This window comes from Pagrus major, chromosome 5 (assembly GCF_040436345.1).
Source record: "Pagrus major chromosome 5, Pma_NU_1.0".
NCBI lineage: Eukaryota > Metazoa > Chordata > Actinopteri > Spariformes > Sparidae > Pagrus > Pagrus major.
In genome coordinates, this window is record NC_133219.1 from 27,768,837 (window position 1) to 27,793,383 (window position 24,547).

A 24,547-nucleotide genomic window follows, 5' to 3' on the forward strand; every position below is an offset into this window, starting at 1 on the left:
AACTGTGACAAAGACTACACCCCTTTCAACTCTGTTCTCTTTCTATATACTTTTATAGCCAACAGTAATTTTACTATTGTTCCAAATTCATTGAAAAGTTGTGAACACATTACAGTTTTTTGAGACAGTAGCCTATCAGCCTGCTGATAGCGCTTTGAGGGTTTTAACGGCAATTCAGAAACAGTGTAGAAACATCCCATTGGAAACTTGAAGCAGCTCCAAACATTTTAAGCCATTTGAGTGCAATTTAAATGTGCAAAATCTAATATTTCTAATCTTCTCTCTAAATGTTTTCTTATTAAAGGTGATGGCAACTATTAATAACTTGCAAATTTCCCTAAGGAACATATCACTAACAACAAGTGACACTGTAGGAGAAGCAAATCTAACCACTTGAGCCTTTTTCAGTAATGCCACTACTAAAAAATGAGTAAGTCTCTTGAAGCCGCATGTTAAGAACTGACTTGGTGTCCTAAATTAAGGAAGACAATTGAGCTTCTGTCTTCATACCCTTTGAAACATGGGTCTGACTGTCATTCACTGCATCTTTCAACCATCAGTATACTGTTTCATGGGCACCCCGAGCTGGAATTACCGTATTGACCAGAATATAGCACCACATATTTTCCAGGAACTAACATTTTAAAAGGAAGGGAACGTGCCATTTCAGGAAGGGAGAAGTCCATGTTGTCACTCCTCTACAACACCAAACTACGTTAGTGTAATACAATTATCATTTTAGCTGCGGCAAGCCAGTATCAAGGACAACTAAACACTACACGGCTAGTGTCAGGAGTGAAAGTCATCCAAAAATACGGTAATACTAGATCTAGCCCACCGAAGTGTTTCTTCTTCGTCATTGTTGTCGTTATGGCCGGTTTATATCTAACATGGTTTCTTATGTCCAAAAAGTATATCCGGACACATTTGGGGGGCGTCTCATGCATACAGTTGTTACATTCTAACTTGCTGGTGTTGGCCTGCTACTTTGTTTTTTCTTTACAGCAGCATCTTTTTGTTGGTAGCGGCTTGCATTCATAACCTATAACCCTCAGAAGTGGGTGGGTGTTTGGAAGCGCGCGGCGTCTGCAGCATAATTAAAACATGGCGGATTCGGAGGAATTTAGACTTAAACGATTAAAGGTAAAGAACACAAACCTAGAATGAAATTACAGCAACCGTCAGACCGCAAGCTAAATCGATAAGTTGATCCAGCTACATAATAAGACGTTTAGTTATTGTGTGATAGCTTCCGGTCGAGATGTGCATATTGATGCTAATGTTAGCTAGCTAGTTAGCTTACAACCCTGTAGCTTGCTGCTATCCAGCACTGATGCATGCCGCTACGCCAGGCTCCATTTAACAGCCTGACAAATTGATAATCAGCAAACGAATACATTCAGCACAATATTAAGTTGGACTTCTAGTGAACCCCAGAATCCCTCATTAATCCAGCACTGCACAATTGTGTTGCAGTTGGTTGCTGGCTCCACAAAGCCCTTGCATGGCTGAGGGCTGCAGCGAACAATAAAAAGTGGGTACTTAATTGCTATCATGCGATTCACTTACTTAAATGCTCCTTTTACCATCAGACTCCAGCAACAACTACATTGTCTTAATTGACTGGTTGATGTTTGTGTCTGTAAGTTTACGAATATGCTAGAATACTGCCGAATTTAAATGGAGTTTGGTGGGGCGCCCCCTCCATGAAACAGATCAGACAATATGAGGCCTATAGCAATTAGGATCAATAGACAGACACTAATAACATAAAGTCTGTAATTGCTAGTTTTCTTAAACGTTGACATGATGAAGTTATTTTCAGTGATGATGGGACGTTATTTGCTGTAATTGTGAGGGGTGTTGTTCCATTTTAACCCAACAGTAATAAGCCTATTATGACAGTGTGTAAAAACACAACGAGACAAACAATATACCTTCCTTTTTCCACCAAATTCAAATACGCTGCCTACTGACATTAGACTGTGGTGAGTATTATGCTTGGTACTGTCACTGTTGTGTTATTATTAATACTTGTGTTACTATGTAAAGGTGATGAGTACTATCAGCTTTCCAGCCAGTTGCATTTGAAATGGGTTAGTTCTGGAGGCAGACTATGTAAAGTAGATGAGGATAGAGCTGTGATGTGTGCAGATAATATTAGGTGGAGATTTGTGCAGCAGTTCAAAACCTGATGGATCATTAAAGAATAACTAAACCCCCAAACCGCTTTTTTTCAACTGAAAACCAATGTATATGGATGTTAATGTTGCTGTTGATTGATTCGCCTCCAAATCTTGACATTTTAGCACAAAGTATTTGAATTCTACGTATTGTGTTGTAAATATGCATAGCAGCTGCCCTCTTCTGGTTTAAACCTGGCTCTTGCAATTTAATTTTGCTATTAGCTTATCGAAAGACAGTTGACATATATGGGAGCAGCTTTCAACAACAACCAACCCTCCCTCCCTGCCACCTCCCATAAAATCAACGTCTCCAGACTTTGCAGACTGGGGAGAGGAGTGTCAGCGAAGAGTGGATAGAGAAATTCTGTAGATTGGGTGTAGTATTGGTACTGAGACAGACTCACGCACACAGCTCACCTGGAACAGCTCAGCTTTAGAGATGCAATAGGCAGTTTATTGTCACATAACATTACCTTAGACATCACATTTATTTTTCCCTTGCCCCATTGGACAACTGCATGAGGCATTCAACTTGCCCAAACACAGAGTTAACCTGCCCTGGGCAAGCCTGCAAGTGTTATGTTGAGCCCTGCATAGTGTTAGCATCCTCAGCTACCAGCATCAGACTATGGAATCTGGATAAGTACATGGATCTGTGAAATCAGTCTCATATCCAATGAGTGAATTGTGTCAGAATTGGATCCTCATACAATACTGCATCAGATCAGTCTCAGCTCTATTAAGTTAGTTCTATAAATTTGAAGGTCATTAATACAGGATTAGAGAACATAATTCCGTGTGTTCTAAACATACATTTGCCCATTGAATTCCCTTTTGAACTGACCTTTTTTTCTCCCTACAGCATGAGGAGCGCCTGTCCAGAGTGTTTGACGAAGTAATGGGGCTTGGAGACTTTGCTGACTCCTCCAGGGGCTCTGCCACCTCTTCTAAGAGTGGAGGTCAGGACGAGACAAAGGGAGCTGACAAAACTTCAGGACAAGAGGAACACCAACCAGTAGAAGAAGAGGATAGCAATGGCAGCAGACAAGAAGAAAAGATGGATGAGGGAATGGGAGACCCATCCTTTCCTCGCATTTCCTCCACTTCCTCTGACCGACACCCCTTGTTTACTATGGGAACCAATGAAGGAGGAAGAGGAGCGGGACGAAGTGGAGGGGCAGCATTTGATGACGCGCTGGATGGCCTGGAAGATGATGAAGACTGGCACTTTGCCTTGCCAATGGGCAGCATGGAGGATGGTAATATAGGTGACGCAAACCGTAAAAGAAGCCAACCAGGAGCGGGGAACAACTTAACTCGAGGCGGTCCCTTTGCTCATCAGCCCAGAGGGGAGGAGGAGGAGCAAGACAGGGAGGGGAGTAGTGGGTCTGCTAACACCTCCCACTCCTCGCAGACTGACAACAGCCAAGGTAAGGCTGTGTACACGTCAGAATTTAGACAATGTTCAAGGACAAGATTGATCACCAAGGCCACATTGCAAGTGTCTATCTGCTGTATTCTATCACAGTATCCTCACAGGGGCCTGACACCTCAGGGCAATTGGCTTTTGTCATTAAAGGGAGACTCAAGTTCAGTTAATTGGTGTGGAAACAGTTTTATAAAGTCCTCTGTGGCTCTGGAGTGAGCTCCCTGAAGTCTTGGACAATAACCCTGACAATGTCATAGTGATGTCTTCAGGGTTATTCGGGCAATACAGTTTGGACTTGTCAAAGCAGGAAAAGCACTTGTGGAATTTATAACATTATTACTGACTGTGTTTTATTTAGGTGAGATAGTTCCAGGGCTCTGGTGTTGTGCATGCTCACTTATTGACATGGCTTACTGGGACACTTAAGTTATGTTCAGACTGCCAGCCCAAATCCATTTTTTGGCATATCCAGATTGATTTTGGAAAGTCTAGATACCAAAAAAATCACATGAAATGCTATTTTTTGCAAATCAGATCCAAACCACATTTGGAGGTGGTTTGAAATGCGATTTAAGTGGGATTTCCACAGATGTGTCTCAGTCTGGACGCTTTGGCAGCCTACTGTTATCCCAGGCCTCTTTTTGCAAGGAAATGATCAGTGGCTGAAAACTACAGTGCAGAGCAAAACTAAACAATGCCAGTTGGAACTTTTTACTAGAGACATTTTAAATTAGTAGCCTAGGTTGCCTTGTTTGTTTAGTTTGTCTCTATTTTATTATATTTTGTTTTTACTTAACTGGTATCATGGTTTCTGTTATCCTGTAATGATCATCTTTTCAATGGAAAAATATTGAACTCTGACATTAAATCACTTCATAATTTTTCGGTGAAATAATTCCCTCTAGGCACAATTTGAATTGTATTAAACATGGAGTAAGCGATGCTGGAGAAAGATAGCTGATTGTTAATTTCCATCACAGATTGTCAAATACTGATACTTTGGGGTTGTTGATGCATGGCATCAGTGGTCTCTGTGAGTTGTTTTTTAAGCTCAAAAACCCAGGAATATTTAACTGGAATTTATCCCATTTGTGCGGGTCATTGAAATCTTTCAGGAGATGTGGACCCGCAGCAGAAACCCTGACTTGTAATTTTTGGAGCTTGTTCAAGGATCTGAGCTGCCACAATTTCAGTGTGCCTCCTCGGGCTGGATGGGTACATATTATGCATAGAAATTTGACAGTTTTCATTTGTCAACAAACAAAACAACAAAACGTGAGCTGCCAGGACTGTTCCACAGAAATAATCCAAAAGCAGTGTAAAATGAAGTGAAAAGTTTCAAAGTGCCCTGGAATTGTTTACAGCATGCATATTGTCCATTCTTTCCTGGCATTTATGGTGGACTGGGCAGAGCATGTGTAGTTGTAAACTCTTGGGTGAGGTGTGTAATGTTTTGATTGAACTTTTTTTTTTCTACCTTTCGATCAGATGGAGGCGTCCTAAACCAGACAGAGGACACAGAGGATAGCCAGCAGGGCGAGGTACAGTAGGAATCTGGCAAGACTGTGATGTAATTGCATCTGAAATAATTTTTCGACCACCGGTGGGTAATTATGGATGTTCTTTGTTATTTCAGACGTCAGAGGCAGCTCCAATGGAGGACAGTAATCCCCGCATGTCTCCTCCTATCAATATTAAAGATGAGCCCATTGATGAGGGCTACGATGCTGCTTTACTGCCTCAGAGCTCAATCAGACAGATCAAAGAGGAGCTGGAGCAGGAGGTGGGTGTAGAGCGACAAATTTATCAGTATAATTTTCTCTTTATGTTTATGTTCAGTACTAGGTGTAGATTTGTAATTTTCATGTTGAATAAAAGGAGAGGAAAACAATATTAACCCCGTGAACAAAATCTAATGTCTTTAATGCATTCACATTTCAGGAAGAGCTGCGGATCAGTTCTGTCTACTCTGTAGGTGGAGGGAACACCTTCGCCCCCCCTTCCAGTGAGTTTATGTGTTTGCTCATTATGATGTGTTTTTCTCTGATTTTAACATCATAGCTGACATTTTGTTGTGTTCATATTTTGTTCTAGGGACAACATATACGTGTTAGTTTGACATGCAAGCATTCACCAGTCCATAACTTTACCAAGATATGTTATTAAATATCTATTTCCAGTCCAACTGAAATTACATTTAGTCATCCCTCATCCCAAGTGTTTTTAAAAAAGTGATATTTGCAGGTATGTTTACATGCCATTTAATGGAAACAGAACAAGTGATTTACAGTGCTGATATGTATGATGCAGCAGACCAAAATATGCAGTTGATTTTAAGCTGGACTTTGAGTTGAAAAGTAATACAATACAAAGTTATATTTTAACGTTGGATAGACAGGTGTTCTAAGTTATCTAGTTACTAGACCTCCTCTCAGAACTGTGTGGGTTTGTACAGAAAATGTTTCACACATTGCAGCCAGAAGCAGAGGAAATGCTGTGGGCTGTCTGGTTACTGCCTGCAAGAGCTATTGGATTAGTTTGCCCATGCTTAAACGACCATAGCAGTGGTTTTGCATGTTTGATCCAAAAAACCTTAGTGTTAGTATTAGTCATTTCCCAAAGCATGCAACCATATTTAAGCTTTTGTAATATCTTGCCAGATTGTTTAAATGTTTAATATGAACTGTTCAGGTGGTACACCCACCTTACACTTAAGTGCTTCGCCTGCCAAAGCATATCTGCATTTCTCACTTTGCGTGATGATGATTTTGCTCATAGAACAATCTTTTATTAGTTTTGATTGAGCAGATTCTTTTCCATGTCTGACCAAAAAAATTGTAATGAGGAGGGATGAACAACTTTTTCTAACCAAACACATTGCACCTGCAATCAGGATGTGGGCACACATGTAGGTTCATCCACTGCATTCATGCCTCACTGTAAGTCCTTCAACAGGGCTTCCAAAATGTCCCGTCTGAGTGATTGTTAGGCCCAGTGTGGGGCTGTAGCTCGTACCTAACACCCCCTGACCCGAGTGAGTGAGTGAGTGAGTGAGTGAGTGAGTGAGTGAGTGAGTGAGTGAGTGAGTGAGTGAGTGAGTGAGTGAGTGAGTGAGTAAAAAACAAAACAAAAAAACAACGGAAATTTCCCCTAGAGGGAATGATCGAGTATGCCTCATCATCTTTGTCTTCTGCCTTATATTTACTAACTAGGTCATAAAGCTCAGAAGCATCAGCAGCCAGAGGTTTAAAACTACACATTTTCCATGTGTTATTGATCAAAAATAAAACCAAACCTTTCTTTTCTTATCCAATCAAGTGCCAGCAGCAATCCAAGCCCCCACTCCGGCAACCATTTTCATCCCAAGCAGAGGTGTCCTACAAGCCATGGCTCCCCTTCCTATCAGACCACCACTTCCAGTCCCCACTTCACTGCCAGCTCTGATACCGGTACCCCCACGGCCACCTCAGCCCCCTGTTCCTGGTAGTGTTCGCTGCAGTGGCTGCTCTAAGGTAATGCTGTAACTCTGTGCTGCTTACATTTGAAAAAAGGAAAAATGTTACAAGACCTTCCTATATAGACGTGCACATTAAGATAAAAACGTTATTATTAATGTCAAAAGTTAAAATGAACTGTAAATGCTTTTAGGTTCTGCTGAAAGGCCAAACAGCGTTCCAAAGAAAAGGTTCGACACAGCTCTTCTGCTCCACTGTCTGTCTGACTGGACATCTGCCTCCAGCCAACAAGGGTCGATCCTGTTTTCAGTGTAACAGGTACTGTCACTTAACAGACAGATAGCTCCTAGTTTAAAGTCTGTGAAGCTCAGTTTGTTTTTTGGCTGTTTGGTAGATGAATACATGAAGAGCTGGTTTTCCAACTGTAAATATGGGATTATAAAGGGTGCCTGAAGGGAGCAAGACATTTCCACCAGATTGCTGACAACAAAAGACTTCGATTTAGTGTTTAATAAAATGCTTTTGTAGATCACAACATTTGGTTTGTATAATTTATGACCCTTCTATTGTGGCCACATTGAAAAATTGTATATTCAGTGGCCCACATGTTAGAGTCTTGAATCCTATATATACACATATACACAGTCAAACACTATTTCTTCACCAAAACAATATGTATGTGTGTATGTATCACTATAACTCTTGCAACTTTTAAATAATGTGAAACTTAATTAAGATTAATCATACAACGCCTATGACAATAATGATTATGTTATTAATAATATAATAAGAGTCATCAACATGACTCAAAAATAGTTTCACACTGACTTTTGCCACTTTGTCTTGGTAATAAACTTGGTGGAATTGTTCCCTAAAACATATAAGCTTGAATCCATGATGAAACTAATGTCTGTCAATTTGAATCAGATATTTAATTATTAATCATCATCCTGTATCTTTCCACAATCATTCCTTGTGTGTTTGTCTTTGCAGGGAGATTCTGCAGCCCAGAGACATGATCACGATTCCAACAGAAGACGGCACCTACATGCACTTCTGTGGCCAGTTCTGTCTGTCTGTCTTTAGACACAAGAGGAAACAAGTTGAGAAGATTCCTGATAAATGGGCTGATAAACGACTGGAAAAGAAGCCTGAGAAGCCGCCTGAAAAAGCTGCAGAGCGACTGCCTGACAAACCCTTTTGCAGTGTCTGCAAAGTCTCTAATAGGGTAAGAGACATACAAGGCTGGTTTTTAGAGTAAAGAATTTTGATCAATAAGCCTGAATAGCCAAGTTAATAATATTGTGTCAAAATCAAAGTTGGGTCTGCCTCGTCACTGTTGGGTCTAATCCTCTTGTCCTCATGTTTGTCGTTTGTCTCTGATCATCTCCACAGCTGATTGAGCATGAGGTCACCCATCAAGGTCGCCTGCACAGACTATGTAGTAATGCTTGTTTTGTAACGTGGCGCAAGATGCGACAGTTAGCCATGAACTGCTGTGAAGGCTGCGGACTTTATTGTAATAGCAGCTCTGGCTCCTGTCACACACTCACAATAGAAAGAGCTCAGCTCAACTTCTGTGGTCCTACCTGTATTGGCACCTACAAACAGGTATGTTTGGTTATAAAATCTTTTTTGGTTTCTTTTGAGAAAAGGATGATTCAGTATTTATGACAGAAGAATGAAGGATAACCTCTTCTGCTATACTAGCCATTTTTGAATATTAGCGGCTCCAAATGGTAATAAGATCCAACTTTAAATCGTAGATTGAGTATCAAAATCACACACAGTACTCTGTCAAGCAAATGTATCCGATGCAGCAAAGGTAAACCTCTACAATACTGATTGTGTTTTTGTACAGACTTGCAGAAAGATGGTAGAGTGTGCCTACTGTCACAAGATGGCGATAGTGTCCACCACCATCATGGAACGAGACCAGAAGGGCAAAGTTCAGCTTTACTGCTCATCAGTTTGTGTGGAACAGAGTCGACCACCCCAACACATTCTCAGTGGTAGGACACATGACAGGGACACACACTCGCACACCAGGGTTAGCTGGTATATGCGTTCTATAATGCAGAACTTGACATCTAAGTGACTATGATAATCTATTTCTTACTTAGTTTATTGAACTTACAACAGGTAGCATTGATTTATATCACTGTGGCCTATGGCTCACCTAAAGTCGTGAAAAGTGTGTTTCATTATTGACAAATACAAATCAACGCATGCTCACATGGTAGCATTTTTGTTTTATATTTTTCCTTAGGTACTGCATTCCCCTGCTGCCAGTGCCGGGTGTCAGCAGTTCCTCAGTATCATCTGGCCATGGTGGACGGCACCATTCGCAACTTCTGCTCCTATGACTGTGTTTCTATATACAGGGTACAGCTTTTTTGTATCAACAGGAGTTGTTGATGGAGATCTGTTGGTCTTAACGTTGCCTTTTTATAGATCTGACGTTGCTGTTATTTTCTCTATCCATATTTTTACAGAAGTCTGGGAACACATCTCAGCCAGACCTGACCAATGGAACCTCGACTCTCAGGGAATCCTCCCCCAGAGATGCTCCCAAACCAGGTCCCTCTTCCGGAGCCAGCTCAGTCCCTCCTGTCCCTCAGGACTACTCGTCGTCAGTCCCCTACCAGGGTCACCACCCCAGTCATACCTCAGTGCCCCCATTGGTGTCTCCCTACCCAGCCATGTCCTCCCCCTCTGTCCCAGGGCAAACCCAAGCCAGAGCACCTGCTGGTCAGCCTCTGAAACCAGCAGAGGGTGGGCCGAGTGACACCTCCAAGCTAACCTGCCACCAGTGCAGCAAACTGTTTGACATCAAGCCGCTGCTATTAAGTCACCAAGTAAGGAGCTCAGCTCACGTGTACACACAGACACTCAACCCTAAATTTCTTATAGCTACCTAACTTTTTAAGATATACTGACATATTTTCAAAGGAGATATAGGTTGAGACAATACTGTTTATATGGATACAGGAGGAAGTTGCGCTACATAAACCCTTCTTCACTAAAGCCATGCCAGTCTGCATCTCTCCTCTCTCACAGTCCATGCAGCTCCCACAACTCACTCACAAGTTCTCCAGCAACACTGAGGGAGACACAGCACCGCTACTCTATTTTATTAAGTCTGATAATTACTCTACAGAGAGACATAGGCCTATATGTTACACGTGCTATGCAAAAATCTGTCTGTGCCATGAATTAAATTACTGCAGTAACACATTTGAAATAAAGCACTATGTTGCATGTGTCTGGGACAGAGCTCCTTGTTTGTCAGGTGAGGGTTTGTGTGTGAGGTAATCATAGCGTATTGCTGTTGTACTTTGGTTCATATCCTTCAGCCCTTAGCTACCCACATGATGAGTGTAACACTCACCATGATGGTGAAAACATTGATGATATGATATTATATATATATTCATGATGATATTTTTGCCCACAGGGTCGTATTTCTATGTTCTGCAGTAGGACGTGCTGCGAGCAGTTTAAAATCCAGAAGAATATCCTGATGATGTGTGAGTGCTGTAAACAGGAGAAAGTGCTCTTTGACACCATCAGCTACAACCAGCAGGACCTGATCTTCTGCAGTGAAAGTGAGTTTCCCCTTTATACTCTTCTCTACATTTTTTATAGTTTATTACACTGGTATTTCTTGTGGCTAAATGGACAAGAATTGTAGCCTTAAAGTTTATTAATAAAGTATAAAACTGCAAATGCAGAATGAGTTTTGCTTGTCGACTCTGTCGGCCTAAAAATATGACAAACGGCAAATACGGTAGGTCTGAATGCCAAATTGAATCCATGTCATTGGACTTGTGGGCTTAAATGTACTTACTTACTTACTTCTCTAATTTCTATAATATCCCTCCCATCCTGTGTTCCAGACTGTAAGCTACTCTTCAAACATGACATGACATCTCGTAACAAGGACCAGTCCTGGCGTCCCTGCACCTACTGCTCTGGCATCAGCCAGAAGATGCTGCACAGCCACTATGGAGGCAGGATGGAGGAGTTCTGTAGACCCCACTGCATGTCCCAGTACACTGTACTCTACTATGGGGTAAGGAGATAGATGTCCAACTACACTGTACAGCTTATGCCATTGAACCAAGTGGAGTTCCTTACTGTATATTCAATGTGTTTTGTGTTTATTTTTTGTTAATACCTCTGTCTCTCCTCATCTTCCCTCTCCTTCTGTCTTTTCCTCCCTGCTCCTCCTCCTCTCCTGTCCAGATGGGGAGATGTGACAGTTGTAGGAAACAGGGCTACATGAATGAGAAGCTTCAGTGTTTGGGTTCAGTACGTAATTTCTGCAACCTGCCCTGCCTCCTGCAATACTGCTACCTGCATTTTGAGACGAGTCAACACACCAGCAGTAACGGCACTGGACCGGCCCCGCAAACACCATATGGTAAATCACATCACTCTTACACAGTATGATGTCGAGTACTTAGGCTGTCTCCTGCTAGTTAAACTAACACATCTAAAATGCTATAATGACAAGGTCCAGCTAATAGGAAAGAAGACGTGTCTAGGTTATGTGTATAGAAATTTAAAAGCCTCTGAAAACTGAGGCTTCAAAGGGGGGACTTTGAAGCCTCAGTTTTCCAGTCAAAAAATTAGTTTTTCGTTCATGTTCCTATCGCTGAATATTGAGCCTCGCTGTGTAGAATGATGAATGTGCACAGTTTGACACTAGAAGGCAGTTTTCACATTCATTGCTCAAAGTGTAAATTGTCTCTGTGTTAATTGAAAATCTGATTTTAAGAGGCGAGCCCATGACTTTGTTTTGTGACATCACAAATAGCTAGGAATATTCCACATATACAAGTGTGATGTGAAATAGGAGACATCTTGTGTCCAGCATAACAAATATTGACATATTTATATATTCTAGAATGTTTAATAAGGGAGAAGGAGTGAGTGCCACTTTAAGGATTTTAATGTGTTTACTATGTTCAACTGGAGTGTAAACCAAATGTTAAAATGCCAACACTGTTCTAACTTTGGTTTTTTTTTCTGTCTTCCTCCAGCTCCGACCCAGCCCCACCACTCCTCAAAGATGAATCCTGTCATAGCTGATGTGGTGTCACTGGCCAATGGCTCGGCCACTCAGCCCAGCGTGTCAGCAGATACTACTCTGACTGGTAAGTAACTTACATAGGTCTGGGTGAGTGTTCCCACTCACCACTTGTCTTGGTCAAAGTAAACAGAGCAGTCTGAATGCTTCTTTCAGTTCCTGACAAATTTTTAAGTGCTCAACTTTTTCTTGTAGGAGGCCTCTTCCTAATTTTTGTATGTTGAATGAACTTATACAGGTTATATATTTATTTTAATTTATTGTTTATATATACTGTATTTATGGTATGCATTTCTCGCAGTTGGGTGTAAAGCACTGCTGTGTTGTTGTTTTTTGTAGGAGCACTTCCGACCTCCAGCGTTGATGGCAAGAACCTTGATCATGTATGTACTGTGTGTGTGTTTGCGTGTGTGTGCGCGCGTGTCTGTTTAAAAAGGAATAGTAAAAAAGTAAAGTATCTGATTTGAGATCTGGTTAGAAATAAGACCACGTCATATTTTTATGAAGAACTAGATCAGATCTTCTTCTGTTTATTTTTGCTGTTTTATTGTTAATGTCTGTGTCCAGGCCAGTACTCAGACTGACGCCATGCGAGTGCCTGTATCCCGTCGACGTCAGATGAAGAACAAGTCAGTTCTGTGCCGACCCTTCACTATGGACCAAGAGAGCTATTGTCAACTGCCAGGACCTTCCACTGGATCAGAAGGTAACTACAAAAAAACACTTCAACAAGTGTGTTTAGTTTCATTACACCTCATTACACAGGGCACAGAGCAGCTGCACAGCAGGATTTAGGTGCACAAGTTTAAGCTGGACTTCCTGATGCTATGATGCCCTACAGAGTGTCCAAATACCAGGTGATATTAAGTGCACATTGTTTATACAGATATTTGAAACATCAAGTGACTGTTCTAACAGCAATCTGTGCAAACAATCTGATGCTGCTGCATCTTTAGTCCTGCATGGTTTGTAGAAAAATCTCTCCAAAACATTTGCTGGTTTTTAATGACCAGCTCTTGGTAGTGGGGTGTTTGGTTTCACGACAAGGCACTTGCAATGATTTAATCTTTTGCTGTGACACAAATCAGTTGAATTTGAATTAAAAATGTTTTTTATCATCAAAGCAAAACAACTTTTAACTTAGTGCTTTGTGGAATATGATATTGAGCTTTCTTGACACAAGGTGGACAGTGATATACTGTACTTATATTGCTAATACTGATCTTCTATCATTGATCTTATATTAAATATAAAATGTCAGGCTTTTCTGCCAAGATCAAGGTTGTCAACACTAATGGTACTTAATTTTGCAAGCATTACCAATAATAATTTAATACTTTTAGTAGCATTAATATAAGTAGCCATTCTCCTTCAGGCCATGGCTGGTGTGTCCTTTTCTACACACCATCTAATTCATTCATCCATTTTCTTTTTTTTTTTTGGTTTATTCAATTGTTCGTTGTTCACAACCAGCTGTTTCAATAAGTGAACCAGCTCTGCTAGATATCTCCTCTCAACCTGACCAGCCATCTGTTGATGCATCCACATCTCCAGCACCATCGCCAAATACTCAGGGAGAAATACAGCCATGCAACGGTGTGCCAGCACGCCTAACTGGACGCCATTTCTTGGGCAAGAGGGAGACTGACTCTGACTGCAAAGTCTGCTCACATAATAAGAGGAAGAGGGTGAAGGAGGAAGAGCATGAGAAGAAGAAGAAGAAGAAGAAGAAGCAGAAGATGGAGAAGGATGAGGGGAGGGAAACAGAAGAAGAGGTGGAGGAGGCAATGGGAGTTAAGTCACATAATGAGAATGACGGTGAGAGAAAAGAGGATGAGCACTGTGAAATGAAGGACTGTGAGCAGAAGAGCGGGACACTGAGGACGCAGACATCATATTACTGTAAAACATGTTCAGGAGAGCCCAGCCTCTGTCCCGTGCCCTGTTTTGAACTCTACCACACAAGACTGATCTACAAAACAGCTCCTGAACTGGAAATACAAGGTGAGCATTCAGATTAACACAAAAAAATAACTCATAACTCTAAATATACAATAGCACCATCAAATGGTAAAAAACAATGTTTGTACCGTAGCTATATCCACTACCCAAGATTCCTATTTCGTTGGTGTGTAGCGTGGGTAAATTCTGTTGGCTGCAACTATGTTAATGCTGCTTCTGAGTAAATTCAACTGACTTCTTACGAGGGTCGAGTGTGTCACCCAAGTTTTTCTCTCCACAGCCTCCTGATCTGCTGACATGAGAAGCTGTCTTCTGCCGTGAACCTGGACAAAGATAAAACAACTGCAGGGTTAACTGCTGGTGCTCACACCAACACTACTTTAGTGACCTTAACTCTTGTTTTTGTGGTTGTCTGTTGAAATTTAACCTCAAACCTGTTTTGAAAGCAAAGGCAGAATAACCATTAGTTTACAGTAGATACATGGAAGTGTGTTTGCAAACAGGCAGTGCAGTGAAATGATGTACTTAAAGGGGGTGTTTTGTTATTTTTATAACGAGCTAAAGATAGCAGGATTTATTCTGCAGAACAGACTCTCACAGCTGTCTGTATCATCTTCCCATAAACGGTATTTATTTCATGTGGGGTATTGTAAAAGCTCTGTAACTAATAGTCAAGACAAGTTTGGGATACTTCCTTAAGTGCTTCACTGACCTACAGACGGTACTGTAACATGTTAGTAAAAAGAAGTTTTACCTCATTGATGAATTTGTGTCACAATACATAAACATGTCATTAAAACTCATCCCAATAATGGTAAATTTGTCAAGTGTCTAACATGGATCTGATGTGTCATGTGTAAATGGACTGTGTTACTACATTATTTCTGATTGATTCTTATACTTAAAAAGGTACACACAAGTGTGTTTTTACAACCCAGACATCCCACAGTAGACATAATTTATGTTACAGGCTGTCTTCCACTAGCAGTAACAACACTTACACGTACAGTATGTAACCTGATCCTTACATTTTATTAAAGTCACTCGTGCCTACCTGCTTACCCAGATGAAGCTTGTGAAAAACATCTGTCATGGTTTAGGTTTCTTATCAATGGGATATCACAGTGTTAAAGTCTACACCCAACCAAAATTCTGATTTTGAAATTAGTTCCTAAACCTATGTCATATACAACAGGGCAGACCCATTATGCCAAAATCCCCCATGGAAATGTTCTTCACCAGGAAGTGCAGGTTCATGGAGCTGGTCTCATGCAATCATGCTGCTAAATGTGCTTCTACTTTGACTGAAATACTTGAGTACTGAATTAGTATTATATAATTCTTTGTTTTATCATAATTACTTGTAGTGGGTTGTTTCAACAGGATTTTCACTCCATTGTAGATAAAACTAACTTCTGTCTAGATGAAGCACCATACTAGATGTTTTTTTTTAGACGGGCTGTCAAACCCAGTGGATGATGTTAAGTGGAGGTCATTTGGTACGGGATGACACTCTGTCATATGGATGAATCGACCAAACTAGAAGATCTAGCATTGTCAATAAACTTTGTTAAAAAAGAAATTGCCAGTGAGTCGCTCTTATCCTGGAGCCCTACCTGTAACTTCAGTTGCACATACAGAGTTTACATTAGGCTAAAAGTCTGCAATCACTTGAAATTTGTTGAAAGTGTCTGAGTGAGAAAACCACTTCTATTTGGATGTTCAGTTAACTTATTTCTACTGTTACACTACATTTTGATTTTTATTATGAATGTGTGATGTATAAACGTTGAAAATGGGATCCCTGGCTGTACCTCCCTACTGATGCAGTCATGTGAACCAAGGTTTACTTCAGTGGCTGCCAGAGTGAGTCTGCACTCTCTCAGTTGATGTTTAAGTTGAACATGAGTGTGATTCCAACCCTGTATTACATTAGTGATTACTTTTTTATGACTTCTTTTACAACCTACTGTGTGTTGTAAGTTTATGCGAACCTTGCATGTTTTAGTTTTGTCCTTATCTTTATGATTACACAGACACGGATCACATTGTGAACTTATGTTGCAACACTGCTTTTTGTTTGGTTTTAAAGAATAATGTCAACACCTGAACATGATGGTTTATGTTTTGGTACCTGAAAGAAATATGTCAATAAATTTAATTTGAGAGTAAAATTTTGCCTGTGTGTGTTTTTTTCTCAGATTTTCTCAGATCATAGAAAGGTAACGCACATTAAGGGCTTTAATGAAGTGCCAATCGCCGACCGTGTAGAAAGTGTAAAAAGTGTTGCACGCTCTGGCTCTAGTTCTCCGATTTTACCTGCTGTATCCCACACACAAATGGTTTCCCTCAGTCTAGTGATAATTGAGAATAGATATAAAATGTGATTTAAGAGGAGCAGAGAATCTCAGAACCATTTGAATGTAAAAAACAAGACAAGTTCATAATAACTGAATGTAAACCAAGCTATCAACTATTATTAAGTAACTTATTGTACCTTAAAAAATGTTGTGTCTGTGTTACAAAAGATTAAAGTCAATTTAAAATATTTAATGTTAATAAGCTGCAGAACCTGGATCCAAAACACAAACTCTACAAGATCAAGTCCCAACAAACGGGATGGAGGAGACAGAAATGTAGGATGGCTGTGTCACAGTCAGAGGAAGGACACAGTCAAGCTAACCACAAGCTTCATTTTAACAGATATGTAACTGATCAAATTAAAATAAAAGTACAAGCAAGGATTTATTTGTGAGGGGAATTTTTTTTCTGCAGTTGCCACTGTGTAATGACTTTGAAAATAGGTTTCCACAGACTGAGGTGTTTTACTCACAAATAAAAGTGTTTCCAGAGACAAAACTCTGCAATCTGAGGATATGAGGGATCTCTGAGGGCAGAGAATTCTGATCGCAGGAGCCCTAATAATAATTTCCAGTTAAGCACAATATCAGTATAAACTTTAAACATGGATAATGATCAGCCATGTGACAAATGCTATAGCACATGTTAGTGAAATCAAGCTTTTTTGTATCAAAAACTAAAATCATGAGCTAAAAGTTGGGAACAATTATCCAATTTCAGTCAGCTGTGTTGTTAACCTATTGAGACATTTAAAAGGAGGCTTAATTCAATGAGCACTGATCTAATGTCTGATAAGTCATAGATATTGTATGTTTGCTAAATGTTGAAAATCAGAAGCAACAGATGATGAAAGTACCCAAAATGAGTTTACCAAAATCACAAGAAAACTCCAAGACTCTTTTATTAACTATTAAAATGCCTTTATTTTTACGACATGGTCATGTAAGACCTTAAAACAAAATATTCTAGATCTGTCAAGAGATTTCTGAGGGGTCTATGGGAAAAAAGTTTTCTTAATTTTTGAGAATTGCAGATCAACATTACCTAACCTAACATTGCATATGAGATATAAATTAGCAGTATTCTCTGCCATGGTAATTTTTGATGTGTGTCAAACTAACTTAATACAGCATTGTGATCGATGACGATAAATATAATGTAGAGATCTTTTTTCAAAAAATAAATTTTAGAAGATTTTAGTTGCAAGAAATGAGAAAGACAAAAATATTTCATCCATCCTTAACTGGAATGTGTTGACAAATCATTTTACGAAGAGGAAAACTTGTTTTTATGTTCTCAAAAGTTTAATTTAAGTGTGACCCAGAGACTGCATGTTCATTCTGGTTACTCGTGTTGTTTTTGTGTGGGCAGCTGTGACTGTACATACGCAGTAATATGTATTATTGTGCGAGTTGTCATTAACTCATTTTACTCTTTCACCATTTGCTTAGTTTGTTTCTTTTAGAAAGTTTATTTATTTAATCTGTCTGATATCATTTGCAAATAGAAATTTTCAATTTTAAACATAACAGGGAAAGTTCTTGATTACCTCCTGTCTTACTGAATCTATTTCCTATTCATCTTTTTCCCATCTCTCTTCATCTCACCTTCATGATCTCTCCCCCTCCCTCCTCCAGCTCTGCCTCTGCCCTCAGTCAGCTCCTCAGCAGGAGAGGAGAAAGTGAAGGTGGTAATGGTTCCAGTCCCAATACCAGTCTTCATTCCAGTGCCTATGAACATGTACACCCAGCACACACCTGTTCCAATGACAATTCCCTTGCCTGTAAGTTATTATATTTGAAATTCTATGAATTCAGAATGATTAATGTACTTTGTATTGAACATTGGCTGCAGCAAATGAAATGTTCTTCTCTTTTCTCCTGTTTTGTACAGGTTCCAGTACCCATGGTGGTACCACCACAGAAAACGGACATGAAAGATGCAGCAGTCCAATCAGAGCCTTTTGCTTTGCAGGACGAAAAACAGAAAGTTGAGTCTGTTTCCAGTGCAGGTGAGGGCTTTGAAAAAGTATTTATCTTTTTGTCATTACTTTTGTTTTTGATTTTTATATATTTTAGTCATTTAAAACTAATGATATTTTTGCTATATTAATGAATTCAAGTATCCACAGTTTTCAACACATGTTTATCTTTATGCCTTCTACAGCCCAGGGCAGTTCTTACAGTGGAGACATGAAGTCAAATGTGATCACGCCCTTAATCTGTGAAGACGGAGGGACTCAAACAGCAGTACAAGTTGACCTGCCACTTAATGTGAGTTCAGAGAGGAGCACAGAGTCAACTGATCCCCCACTTGATACCCAGCCAGAGGAGAGCATGACGACAAGCGACCCGCCTACCAGCAGCACCGAGCATCAACCTCCCTCCTCACCTCTGATGGACTTGGAGAGTGACTTCCCGTCTGGTGAGACATTTAACCTGATTGTTGCCACAACTTGCACGATGTGTGTTTTTGGAATGGTAGCACCCAAAAAATATAACTTGTGCACTAAGGATAAACACCATGAGGAAACATACCCAACAGCAAACACACACATGCTGACTCTTACTCACAGATCTTTTGTGTGTGTTTTTGCAGAACCGTTGAATCAAAAGCCACCTGCTCCACAGCGAGGAGTGAAGAGACCCAGAGACAGTTCCTATAGCCGGAAACGGGTATGAGTCCCCTGATAGATCTGATTCTGATTCAAAACCCTTTATTCCACTGACTTTAGTTTGTGGGAAGAAAAATGTTCTTGCTCTGTGATTTTCTAGCTGACAGTCTCTGAACCTTTAAACAAAGAGTACCTCCCTCTCCAAAGTAAATTTTAGCCATATAAGTGCATTTTCTGCTCACTGTCAACCTTTCAGCCATGTAAACCATTTCCCCAACTAGCCAGTATTGCATTTTTGTCCATCCAGAGTCGAAGGCGAACTGCCCCTCCATCAGACCGGAATGCAGTGGTGCCTCCGGCTGCTACCAAAGTGAATCACCTGTATGGAGTTAAAGCCTGGAAGAGCTGGGTCCAACAACGAAACAAACAACAGAGGGAAGGTGAGCCTCAGTTCCCTTTACTTTTCCTGTTTTATTTTAGGATATCTGCCTCTTTCCAAATGACTGGTTCCATTATTTTAGTCAACACTAATCGTATTTTATGGTCTGTTCCATCCAGTAGATATTAAGGAAGACGTCATTGAGTGTGACTCCACTGAGCTGAGCTTTGCTCTGTCTCACTTCATCAAAGAAGTGAGACGGCCCAATGGAGAGACCTACAGCCCAGACAGCATCTTCTACCTCTGTCTGGGGATACAGCAGGTACACAAACACACACACACACACACACACACACACACAATGTGTCACTGGTTTCCACTGTGATTCTTTAGTGCATTTCTCATTGACTCCTTCATTTCTGTTTCATTCTCTTTGGACAGTACCTTTTCATGAAGGGCCGCATAGAGAACATCTTTACTGATGAGCTGTACAGTCAGTTTGCCACAGAGATATCTGGAATGCTGCAACTCTGGAAACCTAAACTACTCCCCAGTGGTATGATCACTGACATATTACAGCCAGGTTAAAATCTATCACAGCATGCAGTGAGGCAAAAGGCTTGGAAGCATGAACAGGTTGCCCGTCAACACCTACGGGTACTTAGGGTCTCTGATTCACTCAGCTGCTTCCTCTCTTTCCCCAAGGTGGTGTTGCTTCATCTCGTGTTATTGAGTCCTACCTGTGGGAGTGTAAGCAGTTGGGTGCCTACTCCCCCATAGTGTTGCTAAACACACTGCTCTTCTTCTGCACCAAGAACTTCCGCTTTACCACGCTGGCACAGCACCAAAGCCTCTCCTTCACCAACTTCACTCGATGTTCCAAACCCTGCAGCCGAGCCGGCAAAGTCCACTACCTCCGATACCAGAGAAGCAGGACAGCTACGTCCCGCCGAGAGGAGACAGGTGGGTGTTGTTTTTCAAACTGATCCTATTAGTACAGTGTATCTGTCCATAGCTATTAGCATCAGCCTTTAAGGAGTTTTATATTTCAGCTTCATCCTTTTCCTAAACATTAAAACCAGATTTATAAATAGACTCCCTGTCACAAAAAGCAAGGCGTGTTTGGAAATATTTATTAAAAAGTGTTGGTAATTATTTTGTTTTTTAGAGCGATTGAGAAAAAGGCAGGCAGAGGAAGAGGGAGACCTGGAGATGCTTGAAAATGTCACCAACCCTCTGCAATGTCCTGTCAGACTCTACGAGTTCTACCTCTCTAGATGGTGAGACACAAACACACATAGACAAACTAGGAAATTAAGAAAGCAGCATTTGTTAAAAATGCCCAGTACAGCTAATAAAACTGTCCTGTTGCTCCCTCACAGCCAAGAGTCGGTGAAGAAGAGAACTGACGTGTTTTACCTCCAGCCTGAACAGATTGTGCACACACACAGGTCAGAGTCAGTCCCTGTTACCAGGGCATCAGTGCTATTTGTGGACACAACATGCAACAGTGTCTCTTAGTGTTAATACTGTAAGAAGCATTTTTTTCTAAATGTTTAAATTTCCCTTTCTGACCTCAACAGTTCCCACTGGTACACTTCTCAACCACTAGAGGCCACCACTCTACAGAGCATGCTCACACGTATCTTGGCCGTCAAAGAGTGCCACCAGGAACAGAAAGCAGGCCAGCACCAGTCCTCAGCCACCGCTGAAGACAGTTTACAGTGATATGGAGCTCTGCATATTCACATCCTGCTTATGATCTTCTCTGCAACAGAAACCTTTTCTGCCACCAGACGCTTCACAGTGACATTAAAACTATACATTCAGCCATCAGTCATTCAGACTGAAGTTGGGATGGGGAGACAGAACAAAGAGACAAAATGAAAGGACACTTTGTCACAAAGTGAGACAAGTTTTAGGATCTTTCGAAGTGTGTGATAATTGTATTTAGTTACCTCAGTGGCCATCCCCTCCCCACATTGATGCATAAGGAGTTTACAAACATCTGATACTCTGAAATATGTGTTTAAGGGTACATTGTTAACACAGACTTCTTTTTTCATCAATGTCACACCAGAGTGATACTTATTCCTATCATTCATCACATGTGGCAGGTCTAATAATAGTCCATACCAAGCCTGTCAGATGTACTTTCATTTCAGAAACAGACCTCTTGCAATATTAGACTGGTGTGAGCAGCTTATTGCATTTCAGAACAGTTAGTGCTGATGTAGATGACGAGAGTTTACATCCATGAGGCACTGTCAGGTCTGTTCAAGGGGTTTTAATGTGCTGTTTTATTGTTATTGTCCATCTTTGCATCAGCACGTTTTAAAATGGAGAGTATTTACTGGTACTTCTTGTGCTTTTAAATTTCACCAAAAAGTCAAACAATGACATTTTAAGCAGGTTTGGTAATTCATAGGTGTGGCGTATTCATGCATAGCTGCACAAAACTTTGTTGCAGTGCCACTCAGTTCAAGTGAAGCACTTCCCACAGAAACATTAAATATATAGTTTAACAAACTGAATCATTGTCATCACATTGGAGGTGTATGACATTGACTGGTTGACATTGAGCATTTAATTAAAAGCAAATATCTGATTTAATAAGTTGTTAAACCAGTATATCGTATATCAGTAACCCTTCTTCTAAATATTAGAGCACTCTCATCTTTTGTTGTTTTGTTATTACCTAGTTATCTGATATTTTGTTCCACTTTTATATTCTTCATTCTTTGTGGCCTTATTTCCTTCTCAACAACTTTCCCCTCTCCCTCCCTCTTTAACGTTGTGTATATGTGAGGATTCCCCTATTTTCCCCTCCAGGGTTCCTTCATATATCTTCACTTATCCCCTCTCGAGGTAAAGTGTAAGATTGGCTCATGACCCACAACCAGTTTAAGCTCGAAGTCATTTACAGACTACTTTGAATGATTTATGAGAATATTTAGAAATACATTCTAACCATTATTATCAATGGAGGTGTTAGAATTGTTTTTATTATGATTACAGTGGGACCTCTGCTCTTTTATTGTATGCATTCCTCTATCTTTGCCATCTTTCTTCTTTCTAACAGTGCCATTATCTCCTCCTTTGTTACATTGATTTTATTTTTCTCTTCCACTCGTCTTTGTTCCCTAATTTGAGGGAAAAATGGAATTGGGGGACTTTGGATGAGCAGCAGACAACTCCAAGTACTAGCACAATACTTTACCTAACCCTGAGGTTTCGTGTATTATAACTAATGGTGTGTATGGATTTTGGTATAGTATCAATTTTGTTGGCCTACATACAATCAAAAATAAGTACTATAACTGTGTGCCTAAGATATTTACCACTGTGCACACAGCAGTGGTAATCAATTGTATTTCTATTCATTCCCGTTATCTGTAATAGACATTTGATGAAAAATGAATTCTGATCTTTCTGGCATATAGAAAGTTGTGCTGATGGAAAACAGACAAAATATGGAACATGTTTTTGGTCTATAGGGTTGCTGTGATGAAGCTGTGATGAATCCAAAGCTCATGTGTGGACACACTGAACATTAATCTTATAATGTCCATGTTACATTAATGCCATTTCATAGAATGTTGGATGGTAATTTGGAAAGAAAAATCTAAAAACTCTTTTCATTTGATTTTTCAAAAAGTTAAATATATAAGACACACGTTGCTAAGTTGAGATTTAATGAAAATATTACCATTTGTTCTTTTGTTTTGTGGTAATAATGACTCCACTACCCACAACACCATGTGGGCCTGTCAGGGAGCTGTTGCATTTTTGTCACTCTGTTGTAATGTGTTCTTTGCTACTTGCATCTCTTTCATTGTTTTAGCTGTTGTTATATTTTGTCATGAGGCCAACGTGCCTTTACTTTCGCCTCATGCTCACGCTTTATATAAAATCTATGTTACAGTGTAAATGAGTTAGATTCACTACATATCAGACCAGCCCAAAACTGAAGTTTGTGGATCTCTCCACTGCCCCATGTTAACATTAAGCATTCACAGTGTGGACCGATGGTAATCCATCAGCATCATCCAAACAAAGAGTTTGAATGTTGAATTTCTTTAAACAACATACTGTAACACAGTGTCACAGCTGCTGGTGCAAATGAAATATTTCTTTGTGAATATTGTCACTGCTGTTTTCAATATTATCACACCCATTCGATGATTGTTCAGAAAGAAGAGGCCAAAAGACAGATATTTTATTGTCATGCACAAGATGCTGTATTGCCATTAAGTATTAAAAAGTCATCTTATACCTTTGTTTCTATGATTGCAAGGCAAAGCACTGATAATGAAAGCATGACTAAAATGAAACGTTGGGTGTATAACTAAAGTCTGTGCTGTTTGAAAGATTCATAAAAAGTTATTTTTGTGTGTGTGACCATGTGCAAAACACACCAGAGCGTGTTGGCAAAGAGAATTTAATGCCAAATCCTTAATTGATGTCTTTATAATTGCATGCAAATTCCCTGTCGAACCCATACAGTGTGAAGAGGTTTTTAGCTAGATTCAGGTGATTCTCTTATTTCCTGTCACAATGTGATTACATGTTTATGGAGGTGATATTTAAACTTAAAAAATGTTCTGAGAACACACTTCAGAGACTAGGTTAATGACTTTTTGACCCCAAATGATTGACAGGGGTAATAATATCATGACCAAACATGGCAGGTCCAACCAAATATTGCTGATGAGACTATGATTACACTGCCAACAGGAGCCTTTACCAAACAAAGTTTGAATCTGTTCCTCGTGGCTAAGGGCAAATGTTGATATAACAGTGATTTTTATGGCTCAATTCTTTCAACTTTATGTTGTGTTATCCACAAGTCATTCAATATCCATATTAATGTGGTCAGATGATCTTCTCTCCATTCAGTGTCTTGAATAGACAATAGAATGAAGCAGAAAACAAATTTAAGCCTCCCAGGTAACCACGATCAAGCGATATGATAAAAAAAAATTCCCCCAATCAACGAACTTGATCAGTTCTGCCCGCATGTGAACAAAGGAAACAGGAACAGGAAGTTTTCTATCACAGTGAGG

General features: G+C 40.1%; 1 protein-coding gene across 3 annotated transcripts; it reads left to right on the forward strand.

The window, feature by feature from the left end:
• Positions 1–681: 681 nt before the first annotated feature.
• On the forward strand, positions 682–23,756 carry LOC140995577 (zinc finger MYM-type protein 4). Of its 3 annotated transcripts, none has more exons than XM_073465634.1 (29): positions 682–817; positions 3,049–3,616; positions 5,104–5,156; positions 5,252–5,398; positions 5,557–5,620; positions 6,934–7,127; positions 7,264–7,388; positions 8,064–8,298; positions 8,466–8,681; positions 8,932–9,082; positions 9,340–9,455; positions 9,566–9,928; positions 10,528–10,678; positions 10,970–11,145; positions 11,319–11,496; positions 12,119–12,232; positions 12,505–12,548; positions 12,733–12,871; positions 18,126–18,271; positions 18,382–18,499; positions 18,655–18,912; positions 19,087–19,163; positions 19,410–19,542; positions 19,661–19,803; positions 19,923–20,037; positions 20,187–20,444; positions 20,650–20,761; positions 20,864–20,932; positions 21,065–23,756. In XM_073465634.1, the coding sequence occupies exons 2-29, from the start codon at positions 3,085–3,087 to the stop codon at positions 21,207–21,209; spliced, it is 4,572 nt and encodes a 1,523-aa protein (XP_073321735.1). In that variant the 5' UTR covers positions 682–817; positions 3,049–3,084; the 3' UTR covers positions 21,210–23,756. The 3 variants fall into 3 exon arrangements, with proteins under 3 accessions (XP_073321735.1, XP_073321733.1, XP_073321734.1); XM_073465632.1 differs by lacking the exon at positions 682–817 and adding an exon at positions 965–1,143; XM_073465633.1 differs by lacking the exon at positions 682–817 and adding an exon at positions 965–1,143 and having other exon boundaries at positions 19,664–19,803.
• Positions 23,757–24,547: the final 791 nt, after the last annotated feature.

Coding starts and splice junctions, on each gene's coding strand:
- LOC140995577 (XM_073465632.1), top strand. CDS start 1,105: ATGGCGGATTCGGAGGAATTTAGACTTAAACGATTAAAG. Junction 7,389..8,063: donor TCCTGTTTTCAGTGTAACAG/GTACTGTCACTT, acceptor TTGTCTTTGCAG/GGAGATTCTGCAGCCCAGAG. Junction 11,497..12,118: donor GGCCCCGCAAACACCATATG/GTAAATCACATC, acceptor GTCTTCCTCCAG/CTCCGACCCAGCCCCACCAC.